At 40.4% G+C, this 18,388-nt stretch overlaps 1 protein-coding gene across 2 annotated transcripts in view; it reads right to left on the bottom strand.

Annotated features, from left to right (window-relative positions):
• Positions 1 to 14,270: 14,270 nt before the first annotated feature.
• KIAA1614 (KIAA1614 ortholog) overlaps positions 14,271 to 18,388 on the bottom strand; it is an 873,679-nt gene continuing 869,561 nt past the window's right edge. For both annotated transcript variants that reach the window (XM_044085741.1, XM_044085742.1), the window contains exon 10: positions 14,271 to 15,586. In XM_044085741.1, coding sequence (XP_043941676.1) covers positions 15,393 to 15,586 — 194 coding nt within the window. In that variant the 3' untranslated portion in view covers positions 14,271 to 15,392. The remainder of the gene's footprint in view (positions 15,587 to 18,388) is intronic.

Genomic DNA, 18,388 nt, shown 5'->3' with positions numbered 1-18,388 from the left:
ATGGATTTCAGTATTTTTTATTATTTATTTCACTATTTAACTGTCCTGCCATTAATTTTACAAAAACTGTTTGACAAATACCATCTGTGATTTTCATTTTAAAATTTAGAACTTTAACTGTTTGGTGTTACTATACAATTATAAAAAATTGTAAAAAAAACAAAATAGATATTAGCTTAATTAACATATGTTTATACTTACATTATTTGTATTTGCTGTTGTCTGCCTTTTGCTTTTGTGCATTTTAAACAAATGTACTCTAGATGAAAAGAACATACATGCATGTCTGTCTTGTATATGTATATCTTTATACAAGCATGTCATGTCTTGTGACTTTAAATTTTTACTCATCTATTTTTATTTAATTTTTATACACTAGAACAGTTTTGTTTACCTTTTGACTGTGCTAAGAATGGCAGTCATATGCTTTACTTACTGTAGTACTGATAGATGTCTTGCTTTAACTGAATGAAAGTAAAACATTTAAAAAATGATTTGTCTCTATCATCCTACCATGTATGTTTAACCATTTTCAAAACATAAACATATTATAAAATATATTTCTTTTGCACAGATTAACTGTGTATGCAGGAAGTTCCCAGTCTCTGTCAGTTCAGCTAATTTATTTCCTTTATCCTGCAACTTCTGTTGAATTTCCAGTAATGTTGCGTGGTCTTTCTGACATTCTTTAGTAAGCTGTTCTGCTGAATTTGAAACTCCTATGTACTTTTGAAAAGATGTATGTATAACTTGTCTAAGCTTCCTGAACTCATTATGTCTGTCTTTTAGAAGTTTACTACATTCCTTTGTAACAAAATGTACTAGGGGTTCTATCAGTAACTGATTTGACTCACATGTGGTGACAGGACATAACTGTTCAATATCAGAATGTAATGGAAACACTTTACCCTTAGTTAATTCTTTATCATGAACAGATCTGTCTTTACAGTCTATTTTTTTAGCAATATGATGCAATATTATTTTATGGTATAATACACAAAATGCAGTTTTGGTTGAAGCACACACTAAACATTTATCATTTTCACATGGTTTTCTTTGAGATACCAGTCAAATATTGTATTACATTTGCATAATGCCTTACTATCAACCTGCCCTAATAAGGTTTTACATTTACTAATGTGCTGTGTATACCAACATAGCAATTTACTAAAGTTTGGTTTACTCCTGCATGAATTATAAATAATATCCATACTGTCTAATATACAAACTGTCTATGAATAAGCTATCTTAAGAATATACAAACTGTTAACATCATCCACACTAAATATGTGACACAGTCTTACCAGTTAGAAAACAGGTGATCAGGCTGCTGTTGCTGATGGCTAGAAATTTTTCAGAGTCACTTGAGAAGCTGGTGAAGCACAACAGGCAGCGGACTACTGTGCTAGTGGACATTCACCTTTTCTTGAAGAATTTATGGCACTGCGAATTTCTTGAACTAGTCTCACTCCAGATTGTAGACGTCTAAAAAAACTTTACTACTGCAAGCTGCATAAACTGGAATACTTCTGTTTAGGATTTACACATACGTACAAATGTTAGTTACTGCAATTTAACGGAAATGACCCTCTGCATGGCTTACCATCACTCCCCCTGTGTTTGAATTGCAGATTGTAGGTTCAAATGCAGGCTAGCTTGCCATTGAAAAATTACATAGAGCTGCTTACTGCTTGGTGTGATGGATTTGAAGTGTTCTTAAGACACTCAGTCTTGCTGGCTGGATTCTGCTAAAATTCAAAGTCTGGTTATATTTGCATTCACAGTCTGTTGCATACAGAAACTTGCAGAATATACACTGATGAGAGAATATACTTTGCAGCATCAACTTTAGAGAGCAGTAACAAATAACTTTTTATAATAAACCAAACGGAACCACGTTACAGCTTAAAAGTACTGTTCCAACTTTACTTCTCATATAGTACAGATGATGTGAGAGATATAACATTTACCTTAGGACAAATGAGCCCCTACCATACCTCTAACATAACTGGATTTATAAAGCTCTTTATATACAGTTTTAGTCCTCTTGGTATTCTATTTTGGAGAATTGCTTATCCTGTAGAAACAATACTAAGCTTCCTTGTTTAACAATGTCTTGTAAGAGACCAGCTTTTCTGACAGTGTGAACATCCTGTAACAGTGTCCTGATGTCCATGTAGAAAAACATGTTTTTGAGGAAACACATTGTTCTGTATTCTATTTGGATCTGTGTATAAGAACATATGTTCTTGTGCCAATGCTGATAAGCATATCCTGTTTTCCATGCAGAAAAACATATTTTTGAGAAAACACATTGTAAGTGTTATTGTCCATTCTTTAAAAGCAGATTTTGCATTTTTGCTCTTGCATACATCCTGTTTTTAAGTCTGTAAGGGAAAAATGTCCATTCTTTAAAAGCAGATTTTGTATTTTTGCTCTTGCATACATCCTGTTTTTAAGTCTGTAAGGGAAAAATGTCCATTCTTTAAAAGCAGATTTTGTATTTTTGCTCTTGCATACATCCTGTTTTTAAGTCTGTAAGGGAAAAATGTCCATTCAGCAGATTCCTTTTCCAAGCCATGGTCATTTAGTATGACTGCTGATCACATATTACTAAACTCTATTTCTGCATTTAAGCAAGCCTTTTCTTTCAGCATATTTACAACATAATTAATTTCAGACTAATATTAATAAAATCTAACATGTGTGTGTGTGTGTGTGTGTGTGTGTGTGTGTGTGTGTGTGTGTGTGTGTGTGTGTGTGTGTGTGTGTGTGTGTGTGTGTGTGTGTGTGTGTGTGTGTGTGTGTGTGTGTATAAGGGACATATGCCTGTGTTTAGGAACTAAAAGAAAAAGAAAAAAACTAGCAAGTGACAGGCTCTTTCAAATCAGAACCAAACAGACAATGCATTATAAAAGGCTCTCTTAAAGATCAAATGATTGTAATCACATCTTTAATTTGATAATTTCTCAAATTTGTGTGGCTTTTTGATAAAGCATGCAAATAGTAAGCTGTGTTAGGAACTTACCATAAATGTAGATGTTTGAGTAGTTTCATTGTTGCAATGCTCACATCTTGAGATTTTCTGCCACAGCCATCCAGTTTACCAGTGCTTAACTTTCCTCATTGCTTCAGAGAAAATCTTCCCATCCAGATGTCAGTTCATCAGTGATATAATGATAAAATTATATAAATGGGCATTTTTGCATCTTTCTTTTCCTTGCAAACAGCCGAGGGTGCCCTTGGTGACAGAACCTAATGGATCAAGTGGGACATCCACCAGTCATCCAAGTCCACCACAGGTTACCCCATTCTGGAAGACAGCTAATAAAGTAGGGATGGCAGCTTGGCAGGGTAGTGAGGGAGAAAGTATGGCCTAGGGATAAAGGATAAAGGACACTACCCCAGCCAAAAGGCAGCTCTGAACAATTCAGAAAACAGAGAATGCAAAAGAAGGGGAACTGAAAGAGGCAGCCTGGATTGCAACAGTGAAATAACTCAAACATCTACATATAGGGTAGGTTTCTAACACAACTGTACTATTTTCATCATAGTATTCATTGTTGCAGTTCTGACTTCTTAGGAAGACTCACAAAACACTGAGAAGCAGCGGCGAGAACTAGTCACTTGGAAATATTGCCCTGCAGGACAGTAGAGGTAAATCCTGCCATTGTTCTAGATGCAGCATCCAAAGCATAATACTTGGAAAAGGTAGGCACAGAAGACCATTTAGCTACTCCATGAGTGGCCTGAGGGGTGACCCCCTCTAAGGAAGACTGTGGTGACAGCTACAGCTCTAGTGGAATATGCCTTAATATTGCCTGGAACTGGCTTTCCATGATGCTGCTAACAAAAAGCAATACAAAATGCTAGGCACTTAGAAAGAGTCTATTTGTTGACAGATGTTCATCGTGTTTCACTGTTGCAGTCATGACTGTAGGGTTCTCCCCTGCCAGCAGGCAGTCCTCGGTCGGCCAGAATCCCAAAGTCTGGGTCCGGCGTCGGCTGTTCAGCCATGCTCCCTGACGTCAGAGCGTCAGGAGTACAAAGCTGATAGCCGACGCCATCTTCTCCAGTCTTTCTTGCCGTGCGGTGATAGCAGTTCGCAATTGCCGGTCGGCGGACTCCTGATGAATTTTACTGATATACTTCGGTCCAAAGACTTTCTTCTCCACTCAAAGCTAAGTACCCCGTTGGGGAAACTTTTTTCTTGCTCCACTCCGATGTCAGAAAAAGTTAATAATTGTATTTCATGTGGGAAGCAAATACCTCATAAGGATTTTCATTCTTACTGTATTCCTTGCTTAGGCCCTGACCACGACGTAGCTAGTTGTCAGTTTTGTGCTAGATTCAATCAACGTACAATTAAGCAAAGGTACGATTTTATTTTTCATTACTTCAGTAGGCGCTTTAACTACAAAATGTCATCGGATACGGTCCCGGCTACCGGAGTTCACAAATGTCGCAAGGATAAAGACAGGCCTCCGAGGTCCAAATCGGATGATAGCGCACAAGCGGAGCCAGCTTCAGGTTCAGCCGTCGTCAGTGAGGCGCTTTTGCAGCCCCTGTCATTGGCCATTTCAGAACCGATGGCCGAAACGGACTCTCATGAGGAGCCAACCAGGCCTTTAAATATTTCTGTTGCAGGACCTTCGGACAATGCTCCTTCGGATGGGTCCGGAGCCGCTGTGCAGGTACCGGCTTCCGAAGGGGTTTTCAGGCCTACTCAGCTACTAATAAAGACAAAGCCAAAGACAAAGGCAAAGACTCCTTCAAAATCAAAGACTTCTACACAGGCTTCTTCTGAACTGGCTCCCAAGTCACAGATAAAGTTACTCAAGATGGCGGAGGATTTACTTACTATGATTAGGGGTTCTCATCCCCCTTCAGACAAAAGGCCAAGGCAGGATATTTCTTATGATTCCTCTGATCAGGCTTCTGTTTCCTCAGTTTCTTCTTCTGATCAGGAATATTCTTTCCCTCCTTATGAGGATTCTGATGCTGAAGAATCCATTCTTTCAGCTTCCCCCCCTGAGGATTTCTCTTTTGGGGAAACTTTGCATGAAATGAGGGAACATTTCCACTGGGAAGGACAGGAGTATTCGGAATCCAAGAAAAGGCTGAGGGAATTTCTTCTTCTTCCCCAACATAGACCCCTGGGTATTCCTCCTGTTTTGGATATTGTGGATGATGCCTTTTCGGAGGCTAACTTAACCCCTGACTCTTTTCCTCCTGCTCCTGTGAAGCCTGATAGATATTACAGGGTTCCTGATTCCCATCAGTTTTTATACAAGAACCCTTCTGCTAACCCTGAAACCATTTTTCAGGGTCCTAAGGGAGCTAAGGCCGCTTCTGCCAAAAATCCTACTCCTACTGAAAAGGATTCTCGATCCTTAGAAAGATGGGGCAAAAAGGTGTACACTTCTGCTACTTTGTCCATTAGGGCTTTAAACTGTCAGTTTCATATGTTTAAATACCAGCAATTTCTATTGTCTCTCTTAAAACAAAAGCTTACTTCCATTTCTGCCTGTGCAGATGATAAGGAATTACATGACTTACTGCATGCCACTGAACAGGTTGGGAAGCATGGTTTACACTGTGGGTTTGATGCCTTGGAGGCTTCTTGTAGGGCTGCGGCCTCTGGCACAGTCATTAGGAGGCATGCATGGCTAAAGGAACAAAATTTACCTGAACAGGTAATGGCAAAATTATTGGATGCTCCTGTTCAGCCTAATGTTTTGTTTGGATCGAAAGCTGAAGAGGTGATTAAAAAGATGGAGGATAAGATGAAATCCATGCAAACAGTTAAAGATTTCTTACAAGTACAGCCTCCTAGATTTAGCAGAAATTGGCCTTCAAAAAATTGGTCCTTTCCCACTTCAGACAGGCCTCAGAGGGGTAGATACAGACGTTCCAGAGGGAGGCCTCAATCACAAGCTGCTTATAGACCAAGACAGTGGACTGCTTCCACTCCTAGGGGAGGAGAGGACAGGTCACAATCTCAAAGGAAACAAACTCAATGACTCCCTCTGTTGGGCTTCAGGAACTTCTTGCCTGGAAGCCCCTCTCGGAGGAAAACTCTCTCTTTTTTATCAAAATTGGACTCAAATAACCCAAGACTAGTGGGTTTTGGATGTGGTTTTAAGAGGTTACAAATTCCATTTTCATACCTTGCCAAGGCCAAGCGGATGGCCAGACCTTCCAAAACATCAATGGACGGAGGCCTTAAACCAGGTGGAAACTCTGTTGGCTATGAATGCCATAGAACTGGTTCCACTTTCAGAGATGGGAAAAGGTTTTTACTCAAGGCTCTTTCTAGTCCCCAGGAAGCAAAACTCATGGAGACCCATTCTGGATCTGTCAGTCTTGAACACCTTTCTAGAGATTCCAAAATTCAAGATGCTTACTCTACAGCAACTACTTCCAATGCTGTCCACAGATGCATGGATGGTAACTTTGGATTTAAAGGAGGCATATTTACACATTCCCATCAGGCAGGAGTGCAGAAAATACCTCGGGTTCAAGGCCGGATCAAGGCACTTTCAATTCTCTGCGCTGCCCTTTGGATTGTCTACTGCGCCCAGGGTCTTCACCAAATGCCTGGCTCCAGTAGTAGCTTACTGTAGACTCAAGGGGATTCAAATTTACCCTTATCTGGACGATTGTCTAATTCAGGCAGACAGCAAGGATGTCTTACACCAGCATCTAAAATTTGTACAGAACCTCCTCAAGTTCCTGGGATTCTCTGTAAACATAAAAACGTCAAATTTGACACCATCACAACAGATAACTTTTCTGGGTGCCCTTCTAAACTCCACAACCCAGATGGCATTTCTGACATCCGAAAAACAATTACAGCTGGCCTCAACTTTCAAAACCCTGGCAACTTTGACTCAACTATCTGCAAGGAAATTCCTGCAGGCTTTGGGTTACATGGCCTCCTGCATCCTTCTCGTACCATATGCAAGACTACCCATGAGGAAAATACAGTGGTACCTAAAAATTGTATGGTCTCAGCATTGCCACAGTTTAGACATACTGATCACCATCCTTCCTTGCCTTCAAAAGGAATTTCTTTGGTGGTCCAGGGCATGTGCTCTAAACAAAGGGAAACCCTTCTGTCTGCCTCCTGCCACTCAGATTCTAACCACGGACGCCTCGGATTATGCTTGGGGAGCCCATTTTCAGGGCAACTGTCTACAGGGCCTTTGGACAAAGTATCAGAAGCACCTGCATATCAATTTAAAGGAAATGTTAGCCGTTCAGACAGCTCTGTTGGCCTTCAGGAATCTTTTACAACCAGGGCAACTACTAATACGGACGGACAACACCACAGTTATGTGGTACATAAACAAGCAAGGGGGATCTCATTCCTACACCCTTTGCAGACTAGCTATGGATCTATGGAACACAGCTCTAGCTTACGATCTGGATCTTCAAGCTCAGTTTCTACCAGGGAAACAAAACTTCCTGGCAGACAGTCTGAGCAGAAACCTTTCGGATCCACACAAATGGATGCTGGACACCAAAATATTCAGGATGATAACAGCAGTCTGGGGATGTCCTCACATAGACCTCTTTGCATCCCATCTCAGTCATCAACTTCAAACTTTTTGCACCAGGACTTTCCACAGAGAAGCTTGGAAAGTGGATGCCCTGTCATTCAGTTGGAGGAACCTCTCGGGATATGCCTTTCCGCCTCTTCCTCTTCTTCCACGAGTCTTATTGAAAATAAAACAGGACAAGCCCAAGATGATAATCTTGCTGGCTCCAAATTGGCCTCGACAGTTTTGGTATCCAACTCTAACAAACCTATGTCTGGAGCCCCCTTGGGTTTTACCTCAGTCTCCGAACCTTCTGTCCCAACATCAGGGTCAGGTTCTACACTCTCATGTCAGAACTCTCAGCCTAGTGGCCTGGTTAATCCAGGGCCTTTGATTTCTTCCTTCCTACCCAAGCAGGTTATGGATGTCATTTTAGAAGCCAGACATCCTAGCACTAGAAAATCTTATGCAGGAAAATGGAAAAGATTTTGTTCCTGGATGCAGGCTCAGGATTCTGATCCTCTTCTTCCTAACATTACCTTAATTTTACTTTACTTGTCAGATCTCTTACACAAAGGTCTCTCTTTCTCTTCCATTAAGATACATGCCTCTGCTATTTCTGCTCATTATAATACAGACCCTCCAATCTTTTCCCACCAGCTCATGAGACAGTTTCTCAGAGGAGCTAAGAACTTAAGACCTCCTAGATCTCCTCCCATTCCTGCTTGGGATCTCAACTATGTTTTGGAAAAACTAACCTTGCCTCCTTTTGAGCCAGCTGCCTCTTCTGACATCAAGTTTTTATCTTGGAAGACAGCTATCTTGTTAGCCCTAACCTCTGCCAGGAGAGTTTCAGAGTTACAAGCTCTTATGGCTGTGGAACCTTATATTATTTTTCATCAAGACAGAGTATCTTTGAGGACTAATCCTACCTTCATGCCTAAGGTGGTTTCCAAAGTGGCTTTAAATCAAACTATCCACTTGCCAACATTTTCCCCACTCCTCAAAATAAAGGGGAAAGGATCTTGCATTCCTTGGATGTACACAGACAACTACATTTTTACCTGGACAGAACCAAGGACATCAGAAAATCAGAACAATTGTTTGTTTCTTATGCTTCAAGTTCCCAAGGTAAAGCCATTTCAAAACAGACCATTTCTAAATGGATTGCTCATGGAATCAGATTTTGTTATTCACACCATGGTAAGCAAATCCCAGGGAGTATATGGTCTCATTCCACCAGAGCTGCTGCCACTTCTGCAGCCTTCCTCAGGGGAGTTCCTACCAAAGACATTTTGGAAGCTGCAACTTGGAGTTCAGTGCATACTTTTTCTAAGCACTACAATCTACCTCTCTACTCTAAGTCTAGGGCAGGCTTCGCCTCTGCAGTCCTGCAGGGCCTTTTAGCCGCCCCTTCTTCTTTATGACCACCTCCCTTTCTTTCAGCTTTGGGATTCTACCCTACAGTCATGACTGCAACAGTGAAACACGATGAACATAGTACAGTTGTGTACACCTACCATAAATGTAGATGTTGGAGTGTCTTCACTGTTGCAGTCTGGGTTTCCCTCCCTCCTGTCTCCTCTTATTTTTACTTTTATGTACTTCCTTATTTCGCCATTCTTCTGAGGTGTATTTGCAAAGGTTATGGGACCTTTTTCATTTTGGGACTCCTGACATCTGGGGCAAGAAAAACTGGAGAAGATGGCGTCAGCTATCAGCTTTGTACTCCTGACGCTCTGACGTCAGGGAGCATGGCTGAACAGCCAATGCCGGACCCAGACTTTGGGATTCTGGCCGACCGAGGACTGCCTGTCGGCAGGGGAGAACCCTACAGTCATGACTGCAACAGTGAAGACACTCGAACATCTACATTTATGGTAGGTGTACACAACTGTACTGTCTACCCTCTTTTCCCTTTATAAATGAGACAAACATCTGGTCATTTTTTTCTAAAGTACTTGGTTTTCTTTACTTATAACATCAGCTGTCTGCGCACATCCAGGCATTGCAAGGTTTTATCAGCTAAGTTTTTGTGGCTTAAGAAAGCAGAATGGAAGTTGTAATGAGCTGGTTGTGTCATTTCTGAAACCCCCTTAGACATTAAGGATGGATTAGTATGCAGTGCCACTCTGTCCTGCTGGAGCACCAGGAATGACTTTTTGCACATCAAGGCTTAGAGTTCTGAAACTCATCCAACTGAGGGAACTGCTACCAAAAAAAACATCTTCTAAGACAGAAACTGAACAGGGATGATGCTACTGTTTCAAGGTGCGGGAGGAGCAAAGTTAACTTCTCTAGAACATCGCTTAAATCTTATGGTGGAACAAATCAGCTTTCTAGGTGATCTGAGATGGAAGACTCCCTTAAAGAATTGTTCAGTAGAAGGTCTAGAATATAATGGGGATTCCATTTGCAGACAGAATGAAACACCAGAAGCATGCAGTTTTCTAGATCTGTCAAGGTCTGACAGGTATTCTACTACCAGTGCCACTCTAACATTTCTGGGGTCATGTTCCTTGGACTGGCAACATAAGTGTAATCTTTTCCACTTTTCAAGGAAAGATTTTCTTCTGTTTGGTTTCCTAGCCTCCATCATAATTTGAGGTATGCCTTCCGAACATTTGCACCTGGCTGGAATCACGGCATTGTCATACAGGCTGTTGAATCAGAAGGTCTGCCTGTGAGGCAACATCTTGTATTTTCATCTTGCCAGGTTGCACAGAAGAGGTAACCAATGTTATCTTGGGCAAAAAAAAGCTGTAAGAATCCTTTTTGGCCCCTCTTCCTTCTCTTTTGTCAATACCCTGATGATCAAGGGTATAGGAGGGAAAGTGTACAAGAACTGCCCTATCCAAATCAGGGAGATGGAGCAAAACTGTCTCAGCTGCAAGAGGTCCATATCCATTTCTCCCCATCTCTTGGTCAAGTCTAGAAATATTTTGTGTAACATCGATTCATGAGGGTCCGCTTTGGATCTGCTCAGTCTGTCTGCTACCACATTCTGTACTATAGGAATATACACATCCATCAGGGGCAACCCCTACTTCTGTGGTTATGTTCCAAGCCTGCATGGCCAGCCTGAAGACTAAGAAGGAGAGAGCCCCTCCTTGTTTGTTTATGTATCACATGACTGTAGCATTGTCTGCCTTCACCTGCAGCACTGTCTAGTTCAGGGTAAGGCCAAGATGGGTGCCATCATCTCCTTGATATTTATGTGTTTCTTCTTCATTTTGTCCCTCCAGGTCCCTTGTACCTGGAGATTCTTCATATGAGCTCCCCATGCTGTGTCCAAGGAGGCTGTGGTAAGAATCATAGTTGGTTCTTTATACATAGTAACAGGGAAATCCTGGTCTCCATGGGTTGAATGTGCTGACACCACCTGTTTCTCAAGTACCACTGGAGGTTTCTCATGTGCAAGCATGCTAAGTTCACTGTCAAATGCATGCTGTCATGTAGCATAAGAGTCTGAGATACACCCTGGCAATTATCTTCATTTTCTGAAAGGAGGTGTTGAAGTTGTCCTTTAACAGCTTCAGTTTCTCCTGTGGGAGGAAGGGTCTGATTCCAGGCACACTCCCAGAAAAATCACTTTTTAAGAGGTAATCAGGGAGGATTTTCCCTGTTGACAGTCACAGGTTCCTAAAGCAGTTCAGAGTGAAGTTAAGAAAGTCTGTGGTACCCTGGCAGGACTCTGATTGGATCAGGCAATTTTCTAGGTAGGTGTAAATTTAAATGCTCATTGTCCTGCAAAAAAAAAAAAAAAAAAAAAGCTATCATTGTGCCAGACATTTATTTATTTTATTTATAATTTGCTGACTAAGTGGGTGGACTAGTTCGAGGGACCTTTTCGGCCACGACCTCAGTGCATTGCACAGAGTAACACAGAATGTGAAACAATAAGTTAAAGTTAATGTTTATGAAAAATGACACTACAATTTTGATAGCAAACATAAGGTTGATAACACATCAGCATTCATTAAACAGCATGAAAATTTAGCAAAATGGAGTAGTACTAGAATGAATCATAACAATTTCAGTTAGCAAAAGTATACATAGACTATTATAAAAATGGTAAGTTCACAGACAGGAAACTACAAAATTTGTGCATTCTGTGCAAACATTTTCAAACAAAAAATTAAAGAATGAAACAAAAAATGGTATTCTTTACTTACAGAAATTATTATATACATACATACATTTTTACAATTTTCAGGATGAGTGATTTCCCCTAGAAAGAGAAATGGCATCTGCAGAAGTAAGCATAGACAGACAGACAGACTGAAGGATAAGAGGAGATGGTCAGATTTAGCTGGAGACAAGTTCCTTGTTTCTTGAGTATAGTCTTCGGCAATAAAACAGCTGCATTTGTGAGTGTTTTTAATGTATTCTAATTTTTTTTCCTGAAGAGAGGGAATTATGGGATTTGTTTGAATTTTGATGGGAGGTGGTTCCAGTTTGAAGGGTCAGTTTAGCTGAAACTTCTGTCTCCTAATAATGAACCGAAAGGTGGTCAAATATGAGTTAAGGTGCAGTTATCCTGGCTACTGAGAGAATAAGGTGAGGGCCACCCAAAGGATTCCTGTACAGCTTTTTGTGGAAGTCCCTGACTCTGTAAAAATGGTCAGACTTCCTAAGGGTAGGTGCAAGGCAGTCAGCCTCCAGTGGTGCACTCTGGAACACGTCTTCCAGGACATCTAGTGATGGAGGGACTGCTAGTGGCCTAGGTTCAGGAAAACCCATGAAGGCCCTTTATCTCTGTTGGGCATCAGAGTATTCCTTGGATTTCCATTGAAATGTTTCCCTCATTCTATGAAGGGTATCCTCAAGGGAAAAGCCATTTGGTGGTGAAGCAGAAGACATGGTGTCTCAGAGTCCAAGTTTTTTGCTGATAGAAATCAACCCATATAAGTCAGATCATCAGCTTTGAAATTAGCAGAGTCAGAGTTATGCTCAGGAGGAGACATTTCTCTTTTTAAAAGGGGTTATAGATATAAAAATGACTTTCCAGCTCAAGTGTCTAAGACTTAATGAAGGACATAAGGCTTTGTCCAGCTAGATGAGTGAATCAGAATGAGAGGGATTTGTTCCAAGGCTGCACCTGTTCAACATTAGGTGCTTTGTGCATCCCATGTTCAGAAACTGCTGTTCTTTTGAGGCCTCAGGTCTAGGGAGAGTGAAGACTTCAATGCAGTTGCCAAGAACCACCTCACAAATAAAGATCCTTGGGATATAACCTTCCTGTTCCAAAAGGATGCTGCATGCCCTACTGCTGATGGTTCTTTACTAGCCATAGGAGCTTCAAGCATGCTTGTCCAAAAGGGCACACTAGAAAACCAAAGATGTGGATGTCTGTAAAGCTATCATATCTGAGGGACTCAGCAGAAAAAGATTTCATTGTCAGGCCCTGCAAAAGTGTCTCACTTTGCATGGATAGTCACTAGACCCTGGGAAACCAAATTCATCAGTTACATTCTCAGTTTCTGCATATGTTTCTGAGTGTAGTTTCTTCAGATGAAGGCTCTTGGAGACCTCAGATAAATACCATGGTGGCATGAAACCAGGCATATGCCCCTTTTTTGGATGCAAATTCCCAGTGAGATTTTTGTTAATGGTGGATTGTCCTTAGCATGCAAGACTCATGGTCTACACAGTAGTACAGATTGAGATGCACAGCTCTGTAACATTTGTCATAGAAATCTTTGTTTTCCAGACAGCACACAATTAGGACCATAATTACTTCTTCAGAACTAATATATTCCATATCAGACATTAGCTAAAATAATAGTTAATCAATACAAAGGGATATGAAAAAAGTCCCCTATGGGATACTGCATCAGTCGTCTTGGGAGAAGGCTGATCAATGGATTACATATGCTGTGGAAAGCATACATGGCAACACTTTCTGCATGTCTGAATATGGTATCAACTGCTGCACCCTTTACACCACTGACATACTCATGTCTGGGTGGGAGGACTTTGGCCAAAGCACTAGGGGTGGAAAAAGCTTTGGAAATTTAGGGGTTACCTGCAAGCAAGACATCCTAAGAAGTGAGGACCAAGACAGTAAATACTATGATGAACATTCAAAGATATTAAATTTCTTGAAAAAATGAAATAGTATTCACAAGAAAATGTTTTGCATATAACATTACTATGTATCTGATACTTTGGAAATGTGTAGTTATAGCTTAAGGCAAACATCTTTATTTGTGGAATATTCAAGAACTGTAAAAAAGGCAGATACAGTGAATTCAACATACAGTTGGATCTTGGAATATGGTTCCCATGCAAGTAAACTAATCCTCCTCCTCAATATACATTTAAATGCAAGTATGGACATATGTGATTTTAAATTTCACTACTAGATGTGCACATCTGCCTGTGGACCTTAACTCCACTACCAATAAATATGGCATGTTATGTGATGTCAGACTTGGGACACTGTAAAGAATGAATGTTTCATTTGTTAGCATTGTTGCAGTCTGGTTCATATTTGGTGCTGAATGCCAAGCTAATATTAAATACTCAGGGGAAATTACAGAGTCAATTATACAGTCAGTTTTTCCTCAATTCCCCTTTCACAAATAACTCCATCTCTGGGAAAAGGCATTGCAAGTCAAAGGTCTCTAGCCATAACAGTGACTTAGTGAGGTACATGTACTTAGTGGGTACAAAGAGTGTATGAACAGTAAACATAGCCAAAAGTAATGACATACAATATAGTTTCTTAGAATGCTTCTGTTTAATACACGAATATGTAATACAGATGCAGACTTCTTTAACAATGGCACATTTTGTAGTTCACAAGGACCAAAAATGTAACAGATGAAAAACAAAACAGACCCCCTCAGGAGTAGTTTCCTGTACAAATCCATAAACACTCAGTGGCATTGTACCATTTGTAATACATTACATGTCCTTAGACGCTGACATACATGTTAGGGCCATCCCAGCAATCCAGGATGTTGTCACATAATACTGACACAGATACACGCTTATCCCCTTCCCCGCTCCCCACCCACCACCATTCCCACTACCACTGGCACAGTCTTATTTAACTGTGCCTCCCATAGTATGCCCAATGTTGCTGATTTCTTTAGAACAAGACAGTAAACAAACCTAAAAAAATAGTCCCTCTTTCCATGTGATGTCATCTGAGGTTGGCCTCTACTGTAAAACATGATAAATATATAAAAACAACTCTTTAAGGTGCTAGAGACCCTGATATCCTGCTTTTGTGAATGGTGAGGACTGAAAAGGGAACAGAGTCTGGCTGTGCTCTCATAACAAAATCACTTACTGTTATTCAACATAAACTGAATTATCTTTGTAAAAACGATTTCATCTTCCAAACAGGAAAGTGCACTTTGCTTGACATTAACCTATAATGCATTTAAAACACTGCAACATGAAGTAGAGTCTCTGCCTGTGAGAAAACACTTTACAAATACTACTAAATGAACCAGTGGTTTAACAAATGCTTCAGCAATTATATCAGAAATACCAGTGATATATCAGCAGTTATTACTCGTTTTGCAACTGCCATTTGTAATAAGACAACTAGTGGACTATGAAATGAATAATTACTTCCTGGAATTATACAGATCACCGCAATTTTGTTTATCCATGATTGTTTTGCACTGTCCCCTTAACTTCCTGTAAACAAAGAATCAAGTGTTCAGCTTTTGCTATGCCATGAGGCAGAAAAAGTGCACCCCAGTCATGACTTTAAGGATGATTTCCAGCAGGGGTCTTGATATCTTTGTCATATGATCTTTGGGCGCCCTTTTCCCCTATTTGAGAGACAAAGTTTAAGTCCGCGAGACTGTATTTTTTCAAAGGCTGTCATCGTTTAATTCTGATGTTTCGAAGTACTCGAAGTGACAATGTGTCTTTTTGCATCATAAGCTCATTCAAGGCCTGTAAGGTCAGACCTGCAACTTTTGTTCCATTGATCTCCAGAATCTCATCTCCCACCATCAGCAGCCCCATGTACAGTTTCTCTATGTTCTGGTCAACCAATCGTTGAACATAGACACCTGAAATGATACCAAGGCAAGAAAGAAGTATAGTCACATTACACAGTACATACAATCTCCCTTCTAGTGATATGCATCAAGTATGTACAGAAGACAGGTAATTTTTTGCAGCATAAACATATGCTATCATACAGACACACACACACACACACACACACACACACACACACACACACACACACACACACAGGACATTTGGATTATATTCAGTGTTTGAGAACTTTAAATTCTTACCCTAGGAGTACTTGACTGGCCTGCCATATTCTCTCACCCCATCCCAATGGATAAATAATAGATTCACTCCTGCAGCAGTATTGTGTTGATTACAAATAGAAATATTTAATAGTGACATTGTGATTCACAGTAACATTATTTGGTAATAAGATGGCATAATGCCAGGGACATTCTTGCTTCTCAGTCATTTCATCCTTCTCATAAATGCACAATGTGCAGATACTGTACTATCAGCTTTGCACATCATAATTTTTCAGTGTAAAGAATATGCACAGATTCCTTCACACACTTGTGCATCAACAATATGTGCATTGTAAGTATGCAGATGTATAGTAATTATTAAAATATGAGGGATGGACATTTGTCTAAGTATTTCCTGCTGGTAAGCATGATCCATAAAGGTGAGTACCCCTGGATGTAACAGATGAATGCAGGATGGGGGAATTAAGGGGTAGGTCATAAATAAAAAAAGTCCCGAAAACAGTCAGCAACACAACTCCCCCCCCCCTAGGATGCCCATAGGTTCCATGTCAGTCCAAGCCTTAGAATGTAGATAGTCAGGGGGTTGTACGCAAGTCTGGTAAACCTAAAGATGGTTGAGGGCACTGGGTTAAGCTGGAAAGAATGAAACAGAAGGTAAACAAACAAAAAATTAAAGACACCGTACCTCACACTGCCTCTTTTTTCACACTACATACTGCAATTCCCTTGTTTTAATTTCTTCAAGTCATTTGGGTTTCTAATACCATGACAGGAATGGACACCATTCCTTAGTCAAAGTATAATTAAAGTTTGTGAACTTTTGGGGTTGGCACAATAGTAGTGTTTCACTTTTTGATGTTAGCCAAAAATGTGTCAAGAATTGACTCCTTCTGCAACTCATACAGTGATATATGTATCAGAAGCATATCAAAATAAGACTGTAAATTATTTTTTATGAGACCCATTGCACATGTTGGAACTGTCTGAGTATCCTTCTTCCACATTGCCCTCATTTCTGGAAGACATACAGAAGGGTGAATGAAGCAAATCTGGAAGAATATTGGCAATATATGGTCAGAGAAGTGAGTACCATTATGAATAAGTTCAGTATGGAATTGAAGGTTGTATCTAAGTTGCCTAATACAGCTGGAAAACACTTTGTCTTTTGAATGGTTACAACACAGAGTCCAAAGATGGCTTTGTATTTCATAACGCTAACCCTCAGAGACTTATTTGCCAACTATAAAATCCTTTTATAATGATAAAGTGTTTACAGATCTCCATGAGTTTTTTCTTTTTATTACAGCTTTTGCTCAGTCAGTTGTTTCACCATATGGATTTACTTTGAAATTTGCTGTTGTCCTTGCATCAGAAGGGCTCACAATTTGGATTGGAGTCACCTGTGACATAGTTAATAGTAAAACGTGTATGATGCATGCTCTGTGGCACAGAGGGGTGAAACTCTGATTGTGACCCAGATGACACAGCATGGATTAATGACCTAAGAGGTGAAGAAGCCAGTGATGTAACTGGGAGTGACAGGCCAGTGCTGTGTATCATATCTTATAGGAGGGAGGTACCCTGACCCATGTCATGACTGGCAACTCATAGAGACAAGTATTCTAGTATGCATCATGTCATGTTCAAATATCTTCACCCACTAAATTGTACACAGCAGCATCTGTGCTCTTCAGCACACAGGGATGAAGCCCTAAATGTGATCTAGATGGTCCTTTATCAATCAGAGATTCAGACACTGGAAAAGCCTGTGAGAGATGGTGGGAGTGATAGACTAATGTTGACTCACCTAACCTGGAAGAAATGAGGCATCCCAACTCACTATGTGAATGGCAGTTAGTACAGGCAGATATTCTAGCATACAACCCACCATGCCAAGATGTCTGTGCTCATCAAGTACAATAGCCACATCTTGGCAAGTGCACAGAAATATGTGCACACCACTGAAGCAGTACTTTGGGAGTTTGTGGGTGGCAGGCTGGCATGAAGACCGGCACACAAATCAAAAGAAAAAGCATCCCACAATCACATCTACCTGAATTCTGGACAATCTACCTCTCAACTTTTCTCACTCCTGCAAACAGCTGATTAAGGTATAGGCACTGTAAGGCAGAAGTCCCACCACAGGGTGATGCGGGGAGCAAGTCTGGGGCATAGAACAAATAAGTGAGTAGATAGAAAGACCATGGTGGTCTGCAGTAATGAGGGATAAAATGACTTGGAAAAAAAAGAGAAGCCAAAAGGCCAGTGACCAGATCAACAGCAGGAGGTAGACATCCTCAGGAAACAAACTGCAACTGGTGCATCAGCTCCATTAAATATAATTAACTGCTAAATACTAAAAAGCAGCCATTCTAACCAGATTTGTCACAAGCTTTGTTAAGAAGTCACTGACAAAATTCAATTAATGCTTTTTATATAACTTTTAATTTACATCGCTTCCATAGTGAAATCCGATTAATGCTTAAACTGACTAGTTCAGTATATATAGACTGACATATCTATATGTTTATAACACAGAAACATAAATGCACAGTCTTTTGGTATTTTCTTGCTAGACACTGCTAC

The sequence above is a fragment of the Protopterus annectens genome, chromosome 10.part0 (genome assembly GCF_019279795.1).
Source record: "Protopterus annectens isolate FY-2018-M chromosome 10.part0, PAN1.0, whole genome shotgun sequence".
Classification (NCBI taxonomy): domain Eukaryota; kingdom Metazoa; phylum Chordata; order Ceratodontiformes; family Protopteridae; genus Protopterus; species Protopterus annectens.
This window is presented reverse-complemented; position numbering and strand designations above follow the sequence as displayed.